The 15,465-nt window shown below is 36.9% G+C and overlaps 1 protein-coding gene across 10 annotated transcripts; it reads right to left on the bottom strand.

The window, feature by feature from the left end:
- Positions 1 to 1,459: 1,459 nt before the first annotated feature.
- Positions 1,460 to 14,866, bottom strand: LOC141555893 (transmembrane and coiled-coil domain-containing protein 5B-like). Of its 10 annotated transcripts, none has more exons than XM_074289186.1 (12): positions 14,224 to 14,596; positions 13,143 to 13,189; positions 12,224 to 12,373; positions 11,612 to 11,729; positions 11,133 to 11,183; positions 10,054 to 10,128; positions 8,558 to 8,614; positions 7,381 to 7,440; positions 6,398 to 6,462; positions 4,985 to 5,027; positions 3,765 to 3,808; positions 1,460 to 1,653 (listed from the first exon to the last, which is right to left on the bottom strand). In XM_074289186.1, the coding sequence occupies exons 1-12, from the start codon at positions 14,269 to 14,271 to the stop codon at positions 1,539 to 1,541; spliced, it is 873 nt and encodes a 290-aa protein (XP_074145287.1). In that variant the 5' UTR covers positions 14,272 to 14,596; the 3' UTR covers positions 1,460 to 1,538. The 10 variants fall into 10 exon arrangements, with proteins under 10 accessions (XP_074145287.1, XP_074145286.1, XP_074145281.1 ...); XM_074289185.1 differs by lacking the exons at positions 1,460 to 1,653; positions 14,224 to 14,596 and adding exons at positions 2,469 to 2,892; positions 14,662 to 14,706; XM_074289180.1 differs by lacking the exon at positions 1,460 to 1,653 and adding an exon at positions 2,469 to 2,892.
- Positions 14,867 to 15,465: the final 599 nt, after the last annotated feature.

The raw sequence follows: 15,465 nt of genomic DNA, 5'->3' as shown, positions 1-15,465 counted from the left end.
TTTATAAGACAAAATATATAGTTTGGGAATCTGAAGCTACTCCCACTAATATATATATATATATATATATATATATATATATTTTTTTTTTTTTTTTTCCCTTTTAGTTTGGCTTCTCATTTTATTTGATCTCCAATTTTGTGTACCTTCTGGTGATCAAAATTCACTTTGGACTCTCAAGAATCCCAGGGTGAAAAATTTCCTTTTTATAATCTTTGGAGGGAGATTCAGGATAATCTTACATAAGGTACTTTAGCTAAAAAGAAATTACATGCCATAGTGTCCTTAACTCAGGCATTGATCTAGTGAAAAATATGCTGGATTTTGGAATCAGAGGGCCAGATTAAAATCTTGTTGATCCAACTGACAGGGGTGGGGGTATGAAACTGTGCCCCCTTTAATCTGTAAAATAATCACTCTGAAATTGTGTCCCCTTTGATTTGGGGTCTTCTAGACTCTCTGGAATTAGTTTAATGAAGGCATTAAAAATTTCCATATTTTTCTTTTCTAAGGCAAATCACCCCCTCACCCCCACTCCCCATTGCAGGAAATTTCAAATTCTGGGAAAAAGTCTTCAAAGTGATTCAGTTGGGAGATCTTGGTCTGATATTGAGTGGCTTGAAACTCAAAGATAGTATCTAGTCCTTGGGGCATTGGCTCTTTTCAACTGGGAGCTTTAGCCTCAGACTTCTATAAAGGACAATTCTAAACTCCATATCTTTGCAGAAGTCAGAAGTAGGATTATGCTTTGCCAAGGGAGACTTTGGCACAGCTGCCTACCAGGACTCTTGCCCGCTGTGAAGACATTCTCTTCTTAGCACGGATCTCTATTTCCCTAACAGGACTTTGCCACTCAGAAAGTCTGCCTTCCTAGCAAAGCTGGCTTCTCAGTACCAATAATCTTCCCTTTTGCCATCCAAACTTTTTGGGTTCATGAATTCTTTTCACATTGGACCTGCACCTCCAACCAAAGAAGGGATTCCCACAACTCTCTGCACTGCCACTAGAACAGCATCACAGCCTTTTCCATAATAGAAAGTCTTGATGCAATTTGAAGGAAACCAAGAAGTTGTCTTTCCTCAAACATATTTCCATTGAAATTCTACCAATAGGGGCTTTAGACTAACAGACTCTTCTCTCTCCTCTCTCTGTGTCTCTGTCTCTGTCTCTGTCTCTCTGTCTCTGTCTCTGTCTCTCTCTTTGTCTCCCTCTTTCTGTCTCTCTGTCTCTTGTCTCTCTCTCTGTCTCTCTGTCTCTGTCCCTGTCTCTCTCTCTTGCTGAGGCTGGGGTTAAGTGACTTGCCCAGGGTCACACAGCTAGGAAGTGTTAAGTGTCTGAGACCAGATTTGGCTCAGGTCTTCCTGACTTCAGGACTGGTACTCTATCCATTGCAGCATTTAAATGCCCCTTTTTATCTCTTAAAAATAAAAAATATTCCAGGGATATCGATAGTCCCCAAGTCTCTTTTTTATTTTGGCCTAGACTTTCTTGTGTAGGCTGTATCTTCTTTGGATCCTTCCCCCTATTAGCTGTCAATTCTAACCTGCCTTTTTCTGAAAACTGCAGTTGCTGTAATTCTTCATGCTAGAAACTCCTTTATCCCATATTCGTAAGGCCGGTTGCCTCATTGACCAGTTTTTAGGGTGCCTTTTCCTGGGACACAATCAGAGATGAAAAGTCATTATAACACACATGAATAAAAACTATTTCTCATGTAATAAATCTTCCACTTATACACTCAAACTCTTTGGATTCAGGAATTTCCATCCTTAAATAGAGAATTGACAAGGGCTTGGTGACATTACGCCAAAGGCAGTCCCCTTGCAAGACCATCCTCCACCCTTTTCCTGCTCTCATTGTATCCTAACAACAATCACTACACTCAAAACCCTATGATGTCCCCAGCTGTATTCTTTGCGCTTCTCCAGTTATCTGGTGCCAGACTATCTGTTTTCCCATTTGTAAATCAAAGTGCACCTGTCATAAAGGCTTGTTGCTTTTAGCATCCTAAGCCAGTCTGATTCAAAAGTCTTCTAGGTTCCAATTTAGGTAGAATGGGTTGTGACAGACAGTACATTCTGACAACTATTCACACTTTATTGCAAATTAATTTAGCCGGCAACCCTTCAAAAAACAATTAGCAGAACATTGGCTATTTATTTTCTTCCTAACAGATGTGGAAGGAAAAAGGGGGGAGGAAAGTAAGCAATCTACTAATGTGGAATTGTAAACTAGGGCCTATATTCTTTGTTGAATTGAATTGAATTGGGAGCACGGAGATGAAATAAAAGCATATATTTGGGGAGTCAGATCCAATCAATCAAGGGAGGAATTACAAAGTCCTTGAATTTTTACACAGGATAACATCTGTCATGACATTCAAACCTTATACTGAAGTTCATCACTGCCCTAAGAATATGTAGCCTGAGGCAATACCAAAGGATCGATTAAATATTCAAATCAAATGATTTTAAATGATCATGTTTTTTTATTAGAAGAGAGAAATCATAATGGGAATCAAAAGAAAATGAATACAGAGGACAGAGGACCAGGGCACTGTGAACAACTCTGAAGAGAACTCTTGCTGTCCGCCCTTGTGACCCTTCCATTCTCACCCAAAGTCTGGGTGATTGCTTGTCACTTCTGTTTGGGAGAGGCTTGGGACCTTCTGGAGAGAAGGGCCTGACCTTGGACTAGTGTGGCAAAAAGTCCTCTGCTTGGAGATTGAGAGATGGAAGTAGAAAGTTCCTCAGTCTCCACAAGGTGTCTCTGTCCATAATCTTGGGCAGATTGTTCAGGACAAAATCTGGATTTATTAAATGAAGATACAAAAACCCAAAGCTCAGCATCCTCGTGAAGAACAGGATTATCAAGAAGACAAACTGGGCAATCCTGAAAAAAGAGTGGGGCAGGTTATCATCAACCAAAGTTTCAGAGATTTATCATAGCAGATAATTAAAAGCCAGCCTGGGAGGTAGTAACATTCAAGTCCTGTCTGTGACATATATTAACTGTGTTACTTAACCTCGAAATGGCCCAGGCTAAATTCTCTGAGACTGTAAATTATTGATAAGGTGATGATTTTCATTGGAGTACAACAATGATGTTCAAAATGGGGTCTGGGGAACTCCAGGAGTGGTCTCTGAAGCTTTTGGGGAGAATTGGCAAGGTTAAACACTTTTCATAATAAAAACAATAAGGAAGTTTTGATTTTTAATATTATGATTATCAGTGGACATAACCCTCTTAATAACTGTCAAGAGTGCCAGGGGATCCTGAGACCAAAAAGCTTGAGAATTAGTGGTGTAGGACGTTTACAAATTATGATTTACAAAGGTTGATGTATCACGGCACTGTTAAAAATGTGACTGTAAGAAAACCTTCTACACCAAAAATTGGTCCAAGTTGGCCTAAGTTTCCATTGGAAAGATTTATAGCTAAGTCACTTAAATGAATCCTTTACTTAAAGAACTAGGTCTATGCAGGATTAAACAAGAACCATAATCTTATCCTGTCTATCTTGTTTTGCAGCTTCTAACAAAGACATGCATCACATCTTCCACTCTGGCATTAACTCTGGGCATGGTGGGCCAAGAAGAATTTTGGAGGTGGGAAAATGCTTTGTGACTAATGGATTGTTATGTCTGTGCCAAGTATCCCTCCTGTCTTCTGTATAAAAGCATCCCATATCTGAAGTGTCCCTACTACCGAGCCCCCCAGGGTAATGTATTCTGGGCTAGTTAAATCAATCCCTTTCCAGTTACCTGAACCAAAAATGTCTTTGCAATTTTTTGAATAAGTTCTCTTCCTGTGAAAGCAATAGGTACAACAAATGAGAAGATGGTCTTAGAATTCTTTTTCTTTCTTTTTACTTCCCTCCCTTCTTTGTTCCCTTCCTCCCTCCCTCCCTTCCTTCCTCCCTTCCTTTCTCCCCCCTCCTTCCTTTTTTTCCTTCTCTTCCTTCCCTTTGTTCCATCCTTTTCTTTTTTCCCTCCATCCTTTCTTCCATCCCTTCTTTCTTTTCTCCATTACTTACATATAATATTTAGTAATTAGAACTATGACCAACAGGTAGTAAACATTTAAGAAAAGGTTGTTCATTGACTGGACTAGTTGCTGCAAAACATATTGTCAGCACAGTAGAAAGAAGAGAAGAGTTGGAGTCACCTAGAAACTGTGTGTCCAGTTATTTCAGAGAATGAATAAAAATGGGTAGAAGTAGACAACTCTAGTACTTCTGCTAGAGAACTTTCCACCCTAGAGAGTAGGGACTACTACTGGTATAAATCAGGTGAGCACTGGAAGAGGGTAAGGTGCAAGTGAAGTCCCTGAGCCTTAGGCAGAGATCCTGGTTGAAGCTGGTACCATCACTGTGGTTGTAGGACCTGTTTCCTTTTTTAATTTTGGTTGGGAGAAGGTTGAGGGTGGAGGTGAGACTGGGGTGTTATGAATGTCTTTGTTGGACCAGAAATAAGGATTGACAGTCTCCCAGGTTCAGACGAGTCATAAAGGGAGGTGCATTTCAACTGGAGCCTAAACTACCTATTTCGATTGTGCTAAATTTATATCCTAGAAAATAATTGCACAACTCTAAACTCCCACTTCTGGAATTCATTCCCTCCTCATTTCAACTTTCCAGCATCTTTAAATTCCTTTCAAGTTCTCTGTTAATATTCTTTCTTTTATTCTTTAAATTACCTTGCATTTTTATCTCTATGCATGGGGTCTCATATTCTCTCAAGTAGAGTATAGGTTCCCCTGTGTGCAGAGATTTCTTTGCTTGCCTGTTTTTTGTCTTTGGCACTTAATAAATGTTTGTTGAATTTAGTTGTTCAAAAAGTCACCTAGAGTTTTGTACTATTTGCTCATAAATAGGTTCAAATAACCTCTATTCTATATTGCTTTCTTTTTACACACTAAAAAATGTAGATGAACAAAGGGGATGGAGCAGAGAAGCATAAAACTAGGACAAAGGGAAACTTACCAGAATCAAATTAGATTTACTGTATATGCTCTGGGCTTTTTTTCTAGAAGGAAAAACAAAAAAAATATATATTATGTCCAGAAATGTCTAAAGGACTTTCAAGTATTTCATTGACACAAGTCACTGCTGTAAAAATGGTTTCTAGTCTAGTCAAACCTAATAATCTAGTCAGATTATTAATAGCTATGCCAAAGACTGATTGAAGTAAGAATTCAAGAAAATGTAAATAATAATAAATTTCATTGCCATAGAATAATCCCAGATGAGGAAACTTCCTTTAGCACCATTGTAGGTTAGCACCTTATAATTTTAAAGGGTTCCTTAGAACTATTGAAAGGTTAAACAATTTATTAAGGGTGCCACAGCCAGTTAGAGGCAAATTTTTTACATAGATCTACCTAGATTCAAGGTCAACACTATTTACTAAGCCGTGCAATGTAATAACAAGAAATACAACAAACAGTTTTAAGTGCTTTAAAGTTTGCAAAATGCTTTACAAATATGATGCTTTTTTTTTTTTTTACAAGGCAGTATTTCTACATGGATAAATACAAAAAAAGAAGAGTATCAATGAAATGTTAGAAATTATACAAAGGAGAGAAGAGGGAAGTTCAGAAGGGGCCACAGATAAAAAGGCAGTTTTGTTATGTTAAATTTTTGAAGTAGAAATTTAATTTAATTCAGAAAGACTAGCCAATTTTTTAGGAAAAACAACAGTTCAGTTTCAAATACTAACTTCTTTTTGTTCTTTCAATATTTTAATGTTTGTGTTTATATTGACTAAATTTGTAATAAAAAATTTTAAAATAGAAAATGTAAATAGGCCTACTAGAGATAGTCCATGCAATATCCATATTTTAATCATCATAATAATAGCTAACATATATATAACACTTGAAAATTTATAAAATACATCTAATATTTTATTCGATATTTCATCTATTTCATAGATATGGAAGAAATCAGTAAAGTCCAATACCCCTCCATCATCTCACTTCTGAGGAAAATAGGATCCAGGGGATTTAAATGACTTAATTGTCACAGAGGTTAAATGCGTCAAAAGTAGGATTCAAACCCAGGTTGTCTGACTCCAGAGCTCTGTGTTCTTTCTACTGTACCATTACTTATCATAAGTATCATGTATTCAGTTTCATGGAGCTCTTTCTTTTTCTCTTAATACTTTTCTCAAAGTAGAAAATATAAATAGAGTCCTCTCCAATGATCATACCTTAAAGATGTAGTGGACAAAGAGTGCGTTGGAAATTCAGTTCTGTTCAGCAAATACTAAGTGCCTCCTGGGAATAGGGGCTCAGTTTAATATTAAGATTCTTTGATGTATGAACTTTTTCTTTCATAGGTTTTTATGGGTTTGACTCTTAAACTAAGAAGGCCCAGCTAATTGACAAAACTCACATTTCTGTCTCAAGGAGCAGCATCTCCCTATCATTCTCCATCAGCCTCAGGATTTCTTGGTATTTCTGCTCATGGAAATTAAAAAAAAATATATATATATATATATATGTGTGTATGTATATATTTATATGTATGTATATGTATATATAAAAGAAAATTTCAATTATTTAATTACAATGAAAACAAGCAAATCAAACAATCCTAAACTCTTTCTTGATTCCTTCCCCCAAAAGTTAAGCTTTGCAGAAAGCTAAAGTAGATATTTACTTATTATATACAGATTAGGTAAGAGAATAAAGAAGAATATTGGAGAGAAGATGAGTGCATTTTAAAAGATTTTCACATAGTGAGACCAATAGGAGACCAAAGATTCCACTATTAAACCAAGAATTGTTACAAGAGAAATGGGGCTTTATTTAATTTGACTAACTGTTGGGGAAGTTCATAGAATGAATGAATTAATTAATATGAGAATTAAAATCTAATATTTATTCTATGGATAGGAACAAATATTTTTAATGATGCCCCCACTTGAAAATTTCTATCAAGTCAAGGGGAACTCTCTACTTTCCAAGGCAGTCAGTTCTGTTTCCAACAACTCCAATTGTTAGGGAGTTTTAAAAGTGAAAATTTGCAATAACTTCTAACCATTATTTCTATAGCTTTCATTTCCTGTAAGTCTTCTCTTTTCCAAGATAAATTCCCCTTAGTACTTTCAACTGAACTTCCTATTACAGGGTCTCTTATCTCATTATCCTGGCCACCCTTCTGTGAATATATTCCAATTAGTCAGTATCTTTCATAAATATGGTGCCAAAAAAAGAACATCATCTGGTCTGTCTGGTCTGACCAGGGTCAGAGGCACTATCATATCTTCAGTTCTAGCCTTTTTACCTTTCTGTGACTTTTTTTTTTGGTTGCTGTATCTTAATATTGACTTATAATGAGTTTTCAAAGTTTACCAAAATCCTCATATTTGATACCTTTATGTAGTAAGCCTGGTCTTTACAGAGTTGGTCCACAGATTGGCATTCAGAAATTACCTAGAAAACCAGAATATTTTTTAAACAAACTAAACTCTATGAGTTAGTTCAGAAATAAGAATGACTATTGCAAATGTTATCCAGAATGACTATTATGATTTTCTCACTGTTTTCTATCATAGTAATTACAGAGTTTAAAAAATTCTGTTTTATCCCAGATGAGATTATTTCATTCTTCATGACCCATTCTGAGCAAACTAAACAGTAGTAAAAGGAATGATACTTTAATAAGAAAATAAGTGAAAATCTTAGGAACTGTGTCTGTCCAGCTGGCCAGTGGATATTGCAATGGTGTATTGCAATATTTATTCCTGGGTTTCAAAGAGAGGAAGACAGAGTATCTGATCCAGCATCCTTCTTTCTTCATCTTAAGCATTAGATTCAGAAAAAGTACTATTAAGTATTGATTTGTTTTCCTTCAAGCTTGTTATTTCTTCACAGTAAGGAAAATTCCCAGTATGAAAACTCCTTCCACTAATTCTTTGTGACTTATAGTCTAATAGAGTTATATGAGGGCACAAAGAGGTTAAAAGGACACACAGCTAGTATTTGCCAGAGGCAGAAACTGAACCCAGATCTTCCTGTTTTAAGTCTGGACCAAGTCATACTGACTTTCATTTCTTCATTTATTTAGTACTTAATAAGTAACTTCATGTATTTATAGAGTATTTCAGAATTTATAAATGCACTTTCCTCATTCCAGGGGATTGTTATTTTCTTTCTTTCTAATATAGAGATTAATATTATTTTCTCTTGAAAGCCAAAGAAGATAAGTCTCAGATTCATCAAATGATTTACTCATGGTCATACATAGTAGGTGTAGGAGCCAGAACCTTTAATTCAGTTCTCCCAATTGCAATTCCAGTCCTCTTTCTACCTAGAGGTGGAAGTTACTATTAGTAGCAATTCCAGCTGCTCCTAAGAATTTAAAGAGATGAAGACATAGTCTTTGTCCTGTAGACATTTCCAATTATATAGTACATACTGGTCAGAGCTTCTCCATCCATCAGTCTAAGTCTTTCCTGTGGGCTTGGTTTTGAGCAGCTTTGGGATCCCCCAAGCCAGATAGTCAAGAGAAAGAGGTGATGTGAAAGTATATTAAGGCCATTGGCACTACCTTAGCCAGTTCCTTTTCCTGTTCTGCACAGAAGTCTGTGGCTTTTTGTAATCTCACCTGAGAGAAGGAAAAAAAAAATCACAGCTTTAGTGATATGCAGCAAGAAGAAAAATGAACAGTTGTTGTGAAAATCTCTTATTTTCACCTCAGAGACTCTAAAAGCATGTTTTATCCTTCCCAATACCCAATTATCCAATTTTTCGAATTCCACAGAGGAACCATTCCAAGCTCTCTAAGATCTCTTAGATTTGAAAAGGTGAACCGTATTCTTGTCTTTTAAAGGAAGAGATAAAGTTAAATCAAAATAGTTAGACCTGATGAGTGACTTTTTCATACTGTCATCCTAAAAAAGAGGAACAATTAAATTGTCCTATTTCTTGTAAACCTAAAGAAGTCTTCTTAGCATAGGCTTATAAGCTATGGGTTATTGTAGAATTTACTCTGAATGACTGTAGTTGGTTATACTTCCGTTGTGTTTATATGTCATAATGTCATAAGTTTAGAGGTAGAAAGAACCTTGGAAATCCTTTAGTTTTTACAATTTATAGTCACATGAAAAAATACTCTTACAATTATTATTGATTAGGAAAATGCAAATTAAAATAACCTTGGGATAACATTTTATATCTACCAGATTGACTAAAATGACCAAAAAAGAAAGCAACAAATGTTGAAAAACATGTGAAAAAATTGGGACATTAATTCATTGTTGATGGAATTGTGAACTGGTCCAACCATTTCGGACCACAATTTGGAATCATGTTCAAAGAGTTATTAACTGTTTACACCACTACCAGCAATACCACTACCATGTCTGTTTTCAAAGATAATTAGGGGAAAAAGGAAAGGAAACTATATGTTCTAAAATGTTTGAAGCTCTCTTTGTGGCAGCAAAGAATTGGAAATTACAGGGATGCCCATCAACTGGGGAATGATTAAACAAGATGTACTATATAATTGTGATGAAATATCACTGTGCATGGAAAAGAAAACATGGAAAGACTTGCATGAAATAATAAAGAGTGACATGATGAGAACCAAGAAAATATTATACATAGTAATAGCAATATTATTTTTAATCTTCTTATTTAATAGATGAGGAAATTGAGGCTATAATTAATGTCTCCTTCATTAGAAGGGAAGGGAGCACATCATCTTTTACCTTGATAACTTCCCACAGCAGACATTTAGTATTGTTGAGTGATTAATCGATTGTGAGGACTTTAAGATTTATGTCTGCTCTTTTGGACATCATTGTGGAAAGAACTAATATTGAAATATTGAGTGTGTACTTTTGAAGCCCATGGAGATGTAGGAGCATGGATATCGACTTCAGATGAAATGTTGCTAAATGAGGGTAGAAATTAGCCACAACCCCAATAGTTAGCCATAAGAGCATTGGAAACGTGGCCTTAAGAAACCCAGAGAAGTTGTCATTTGGAGAACATAGAAACGCAAAAACATTTATCAGAGAATTCTTTGTTCTTTGCATTCACCTTTGATTCCTCCAACATCTGTTTTAGATTTTCTTTTTCAACTTCTTTCAAATTCTCTGGTGTTTTCCTGGAAAGCTGAAATTTCAATCCAGAAATATAGTCAGACATGAACTATAATCATGCAAGCATAAAATTCAGAAACTGAATAATTATTTTTATTAAAATTTGAAGTCAAGGGAAATGGGTTTCTAGTTGATAATGCTTAGTGTTTTAGGGTCCCAAAAGAAGATAGCTCCTTCCTAATGAAGACATCTAGCTCTCTGTAACTATTTGAAACAATTTGTTTATCAATTCTTGTTCTTGCTAGAATTTTATCCTAAGTCTTGGTTGGGACCCGTCTTGTGCATTACTATATATAACTGTGCTATGCTGTATATAATTCTTACCATAATGCCTATATTTCCTAGAGACCACAATCTGAACCTTTCAGCCCAAGCCAGAAAAATTTCATAAATGCTTACCCTCCCCATTATACAGTTGATATCTACATAAGTCTTTAAAATTTTCAAAGCACTTATGTTATTTCACCCAAAGTGCTCTACATATGCTATCCTAGCTTGAGTCATGGGTTACAGGCCTTCCGTATTCATCAAAGGGAGAGAGAAAAAGATAATAAGAATTATCTGGTAGGAAAGAGGGGAAAGGGATCAGTCATTCATGGGGAGATGGGGAAACCAAACAAAACTAATAGACCAGTTGCCTTATGCCACAAAACTCTTATGAATTGTTAAGCCCAGCACAGAAGAATGCTGAGATATATCAGGAAACATGCCTCTTTGTTTAGAAATTTTCTTTAGGGATTCTTCTTTTTTTCCCCTTAGTCCTTCCTAATACAATCACAGGGAAATATTGAGTTTATTTAATATTCATTGATAATATGTCTTAGATTGGGCATAGATCCTAAAAATTATCTGTCATATAGTCTAAATATACAGATAAACAGTGAATATTAGGGTTTGGGAAATAGACATGTCATTAAAATGTGCTTCCATTCTGAATGGGATAACCCTTCTTAGTACTCATCTCTGTCTACTTATATTTACATGGGGGACCTTTGGGAAACTTAAGAAGAGACTTACCTTCACCCGCAGCTCATTCACATTCTTAGTCAGAATCTCATTACTCCTTTCCTGCAGAAATAAAGAAACAAAAAGCACGGCAGTTCATATCTTCCCATCTGCTCTTGGTTCCCTTTCCTGCCAAATTTTTTGTCAGATGACAGAACTGTGCTCTGACCCCACATAACATGAGAGAAGATCTGGGAACAGAGCCCAAGCATTAGGACTTCTAGTGCCAACAACAACAACAATAATAACAATAACTGATTTTTATATAATTCTTTAATCTCACAGGACTCCAAGTGCTTTTACATCTATTATCTCATTAATGCCAAGAACTCCATTTCCAGATCTCCTTCCCTGCTCCCTCACCATCCCTGAAGACAATTGTGATTTCATTTCTGTTAACTTGTTCTAAAATCTAAAATCAGGAAAGATCCCCCACGGAGAGGGGAGGAAGAGTATAGTAATAAACTAAATCCATTAGACTCCTTTCTTACCAGTTTTGCGGTTTCCAATTCCAGGTTTTTCAGTTCTTCCTCCCTCTCATATGCTGTGAGGTTAAATTCATCTCTTTCCCCAGCTAGGCCTATCGACTTGGTGATCTCTTTTTCTAGACTGAATAACAAAATGTCACACAACTAAGTACTAATTTTCAAGATTAAGCTGCAATTATAGGGCTCCATCCTGGGGGAAGCATGGGTCAGACCTAAAGAAGCTTTGGTAATAACAAAATATGAACCTCAAATTAGAGATAGACCAATGAAATCTGAGTTTCTGAGGAATGAGAACAAGAAGCTATTTAATTCCCCAAATTCAACATTCTTATATTCTTTGAATATAGATGAATGGCTACTTATGTGTGTGTATGTGGGAGAAGTGTTTTAAAATCTCTTAGGTCCTCTCAATTCTTTGAATTTTGAGTCTTCAGTTATTAAAAGAAAAATTAGAGTTAGAGTTATTAAGAGAATTTATTTGAAAAATGACCATTGATAAAGAGGAATGCCCTTTCTCTTCCTTCTATTCATCCTACCTATCTATCCCCAGATGTTCTGTCCCTAGGAACAGCCTCCTCTAGAGACCACCTTCCCCTACCCAAACCAAACTCTAACCTTTGAATCTGCAGTTCTTTCTCTCGGATTTGCACAAGAAGAGCCTGGTTTGCCTCATCTAGGTTCAGCATATCCCTTTCAAGATCCAAGTTCAGGTTTTCAAGATTCTTTTTTGCCTGCTCCAATCTCAGAATTTCCTTAGTTTGAGAACTAACAGGATATATCATTATCACAATCCAAGTTAATTCAATTAAAAAAAAGGAAAAATACTTCTTAAGTGCCTACTATGTGTGGAATATGTTTTAAAAGCAACAACAGGTATTAGACTTTGCTATTCCCATATGAAGAATATAGTTCTAGAAAGAATCCCCTGCTTATGTTACATACACTAATATTATCCCAGATTCTCCATTTTGCCTGTATTTTACTTTATGTGATAGGTTCTAAAATTCTATGTGCCAACTGGATTTTTATTAGTTAAAACTATAACAAATAGGAAATCTTATAAATATATTAAAGGAAATATAGATATTTAAAATGATTCTCTTATTTTAAAAAATTAAATAAAGAGACTCTGAAGGGAATCCATCTGTTTTATAAGTTCACATTTTTGTGCATTGTAGTTAATTTTTTTTTTAAATCCGGTCTTACTTATGTTATAGCAAGGTGAGCAGGAAGGAGATTTCCAGAAATTCTTCCTATAAACTCTTCTATCCCAGTTAAAAAAAAAAAAGATAGCTTTTTCCCTCTGTAGACTTATAGAAAGAACTATCACAGACCTCCCCTACCACTGGTTTTATAAAAAGATAACTGAAAGTCAAGATTTTCCTGCCTACAAATTCTGTGTCTAGTCTTGTTTGTGTGGAATAAAAATCTTGGTAAGCTTAAAGTTCCTTTCCAGAGGGGCTTCAAAATAATTTCAAAATTCCCTCATTGAATGTTTCCTTACTGAACCCTCTTTATTGCTTTCAGTACTTACAAATCATCCAGTGCGCCTTGAATAATTTCTTCCATGATAGTTTTTTTCTGGAGGGAGAGAAAGAGAAAGACAGAGAGAGAAAGAGAGAAGAGAGAGAGAGAGATGAGATGAGAGAGAGAGAGAGGAGAGAGAGAGCGAGAGAGAGAGAGAGAGAGACCAGAGAGAGACAGAGAGAGAGAGACAGAGAGAGAGAGAGAGGGATCAGAGAGAGAGAGAGAGAGAGAGAGAGAGAGAGAGAGAGAGAGGACGAGAGAAGAGAGAGAGAGACGAGAGACAGAGACAGAGAGAGACAGAGAGAGAGAGAGACAGAGAGAAGAGAGAGAGAGAGAAGAGAGAAAGAGAGAGAGAGAGACAGAGAGAGAGGACAGAGAGAGAGAGAGGGAAGAGAGAGAGAGACAGAGAGACAGAGAGAGAGAGACAGAGAGAGAGAGAGAGAGAGAGAGAAGATGAGAGAGAGAGAGAGAGAGAGAGAGAGAGAGAGAGGGAGAGAGAGAGAGAGAGAGAGACTCAGAGAGATGAGAGAGATGAGAGGGAAAGAGAGAGAGAGAGACAGAGAGAGCGAGACAGCAGAGAGAGAGAGAGAGAGACAGGAGAGAGAGAGAGAGAGAGAGAAGAGAGAGAGAGAGAGAGAGAGAGGAGAGAGAGAGAGAGAGAGAGAGAGAGAGAGCGAGAGACGAGAGGAGAGAGAGAGAGAGAAACATTCGATAGACAGGGGGACAAAACTTGGGTTATGTAATTCCATGTTCTCCACCCAAGCTAAACCCTAGGCCTAATGATTCCTGGTCCCACTATATCTTTACCCTTTCATGCCTCACTTTGTTTTTAAGAGTAACTAATCCTTGGAAAAACTTAAGTATCTGCCCATAGCAGACCTATCTAGAGTCTTCTTAGTAATATAAAACTCCATAGAATGTTACAAAAGATAATGAAGGAGGTGGAAGTTGTTTAAAAACAAAACAAAAAACATTGGGTGCCTAATTTATTTCCTATTTAACCTGCCTTCTTTAAGGCCCTGGAGAGGTAGAAATGGAAATGGTGAGCATGGCTGCCTGGAGGAAATCAACACTGTGCTTGTTGTTACCTGAATTGATATTCCCATGTTTCTGTTGTCCTGGGTAACCTCAGTCATACATCATGGCTTAAGCCAGATATCATCAGCCCCTAACTTTAGAGATGTCTTTTCACTTATTTCCATTGGTCATTGTCTCTTCCTTTTTCTTCCTTCCTTCATCCTCCTTCCCCTTTCATTCTGTCCTTCTGCCTTTTTCTCCTTTTCTCTTTCTTCTTTCTTTCCTTTCTCTTTCCTTTCTTCTATGTTCTTCTCTCTCTCCCTCTCCCTCTCCCCTATCTCTTTCTCTTCACCCTGTGTCACTCAAAGATTCCACTTGGAGCTTAGAAAAATCTTACAGCTTTCTAAACTACCCCTCATACTCTTCACAGGTTTTCAGTTATCTGAAGCCTTTAGACCCTATAGAAACCTTCAGAGAGCCCTTGAGAAATGTTTAAAATTTCAGAGTACCTCTGAAAATCTCAGAGATTAGAGCTTTCTGTGCCTTAAGAAACTGGATAGAGTCTGTAGAAGTCTTTAGAGCCTAAGAAAGTCATGAGAACCCAGAGGCCTGTGGAGCCTCTAGCAGCCAAAGGAGGCTTTAGAATCCCCATAGTCCTTGAATGTTCACAATCTTTGAGAGGAGCAGCTCTATAGAGATTATTTGGCTCTCCCAGGGGCAAAGAGAGCCATCAGGCACCCAAGATAGGGTGGGGCAACATGTCATAGAGGCAAAAGCTCATGTTTATCACTGTAGGAAGAGTAGGGAGGAGAGTACACAGCCTGAGGATAAAGGTACACAGGGTAACAGATGCTGAACCTGTGCTGTAGCAAATGGTCAGTTAGACAGGCCTGACTTCTTAGTTGTTCTGAATTCAGATGAACAGTCCGCCATACCCAAGTGCAAACCATGAGTTTTTGTGATGAACCCAAGAGTTCTGGGTGGTGGGGATAGGGAAGCTAGGGATGACTGGGAATGCTTGGCACAAAGGCAGCTAGCCCAAGGAAGGTTTCTTATAGCAGTGCCTGTGATGTAGTAAGCATCTAGTAAATGATTTATTGAAATGTATTAAAGAAAGCAAGCTCTATTCTAGAGCAGATTGCTTACAGATACTGGTTGCACGAACACATATTCTATGGATTTATCATTTTACAGGCACAGCCAAGCTTCAGGAGGGTAAAGTCAGCACAAAAAAGTGGGAGATAGAACAAAGAGAAAGGGAATGGAGCAGAAGAGTGTAAATTATAAACCCAGCCTTGCTGGTTATTCCCCTA

The sequence above is a fragment of the Sminthopsis crassicaudata genome, chromosome 2, assembly GCF_048593235.1.
Source record: "Sminthopsis crassicaudata isolate SCR6 chromosome 2, ASM4859323v1, whole genome shotgun sequence".
Lineage (NCBI taxonomy): Eukaryota > Metazoa > Chordata > Mammalia > Dasyuromorphia > Dasyuridae > Sminthopsis > Sminthopsis crassicaudata.
This window is presented reverse-complemented; position numbering and strand designations above follow the sequence as displayed.

Coding starts and splice junctions, on each gene's coding strand:
- LOC141555893 (XM_074289180.1), bottom strand. CDS start 14,271: ATGACTGAGGTTACCCAGGACAACAGAAACATGGGAATATCAATTCAG. Junction 12,374..13,142: donor CAAGGCGCACTGGATGATTT/GTAAGTACTGAA, acceptor ATATCCTGTTAG/TTCTCAAACTAAGGAAATTC. Junction 10,129..11,132: donor TGAATGAGCTGCGGGTGAAG/GTAAGTCTCTTC, acceptor TTGAAATTTCAG/CTTTCCAGGAAAACACCAGA.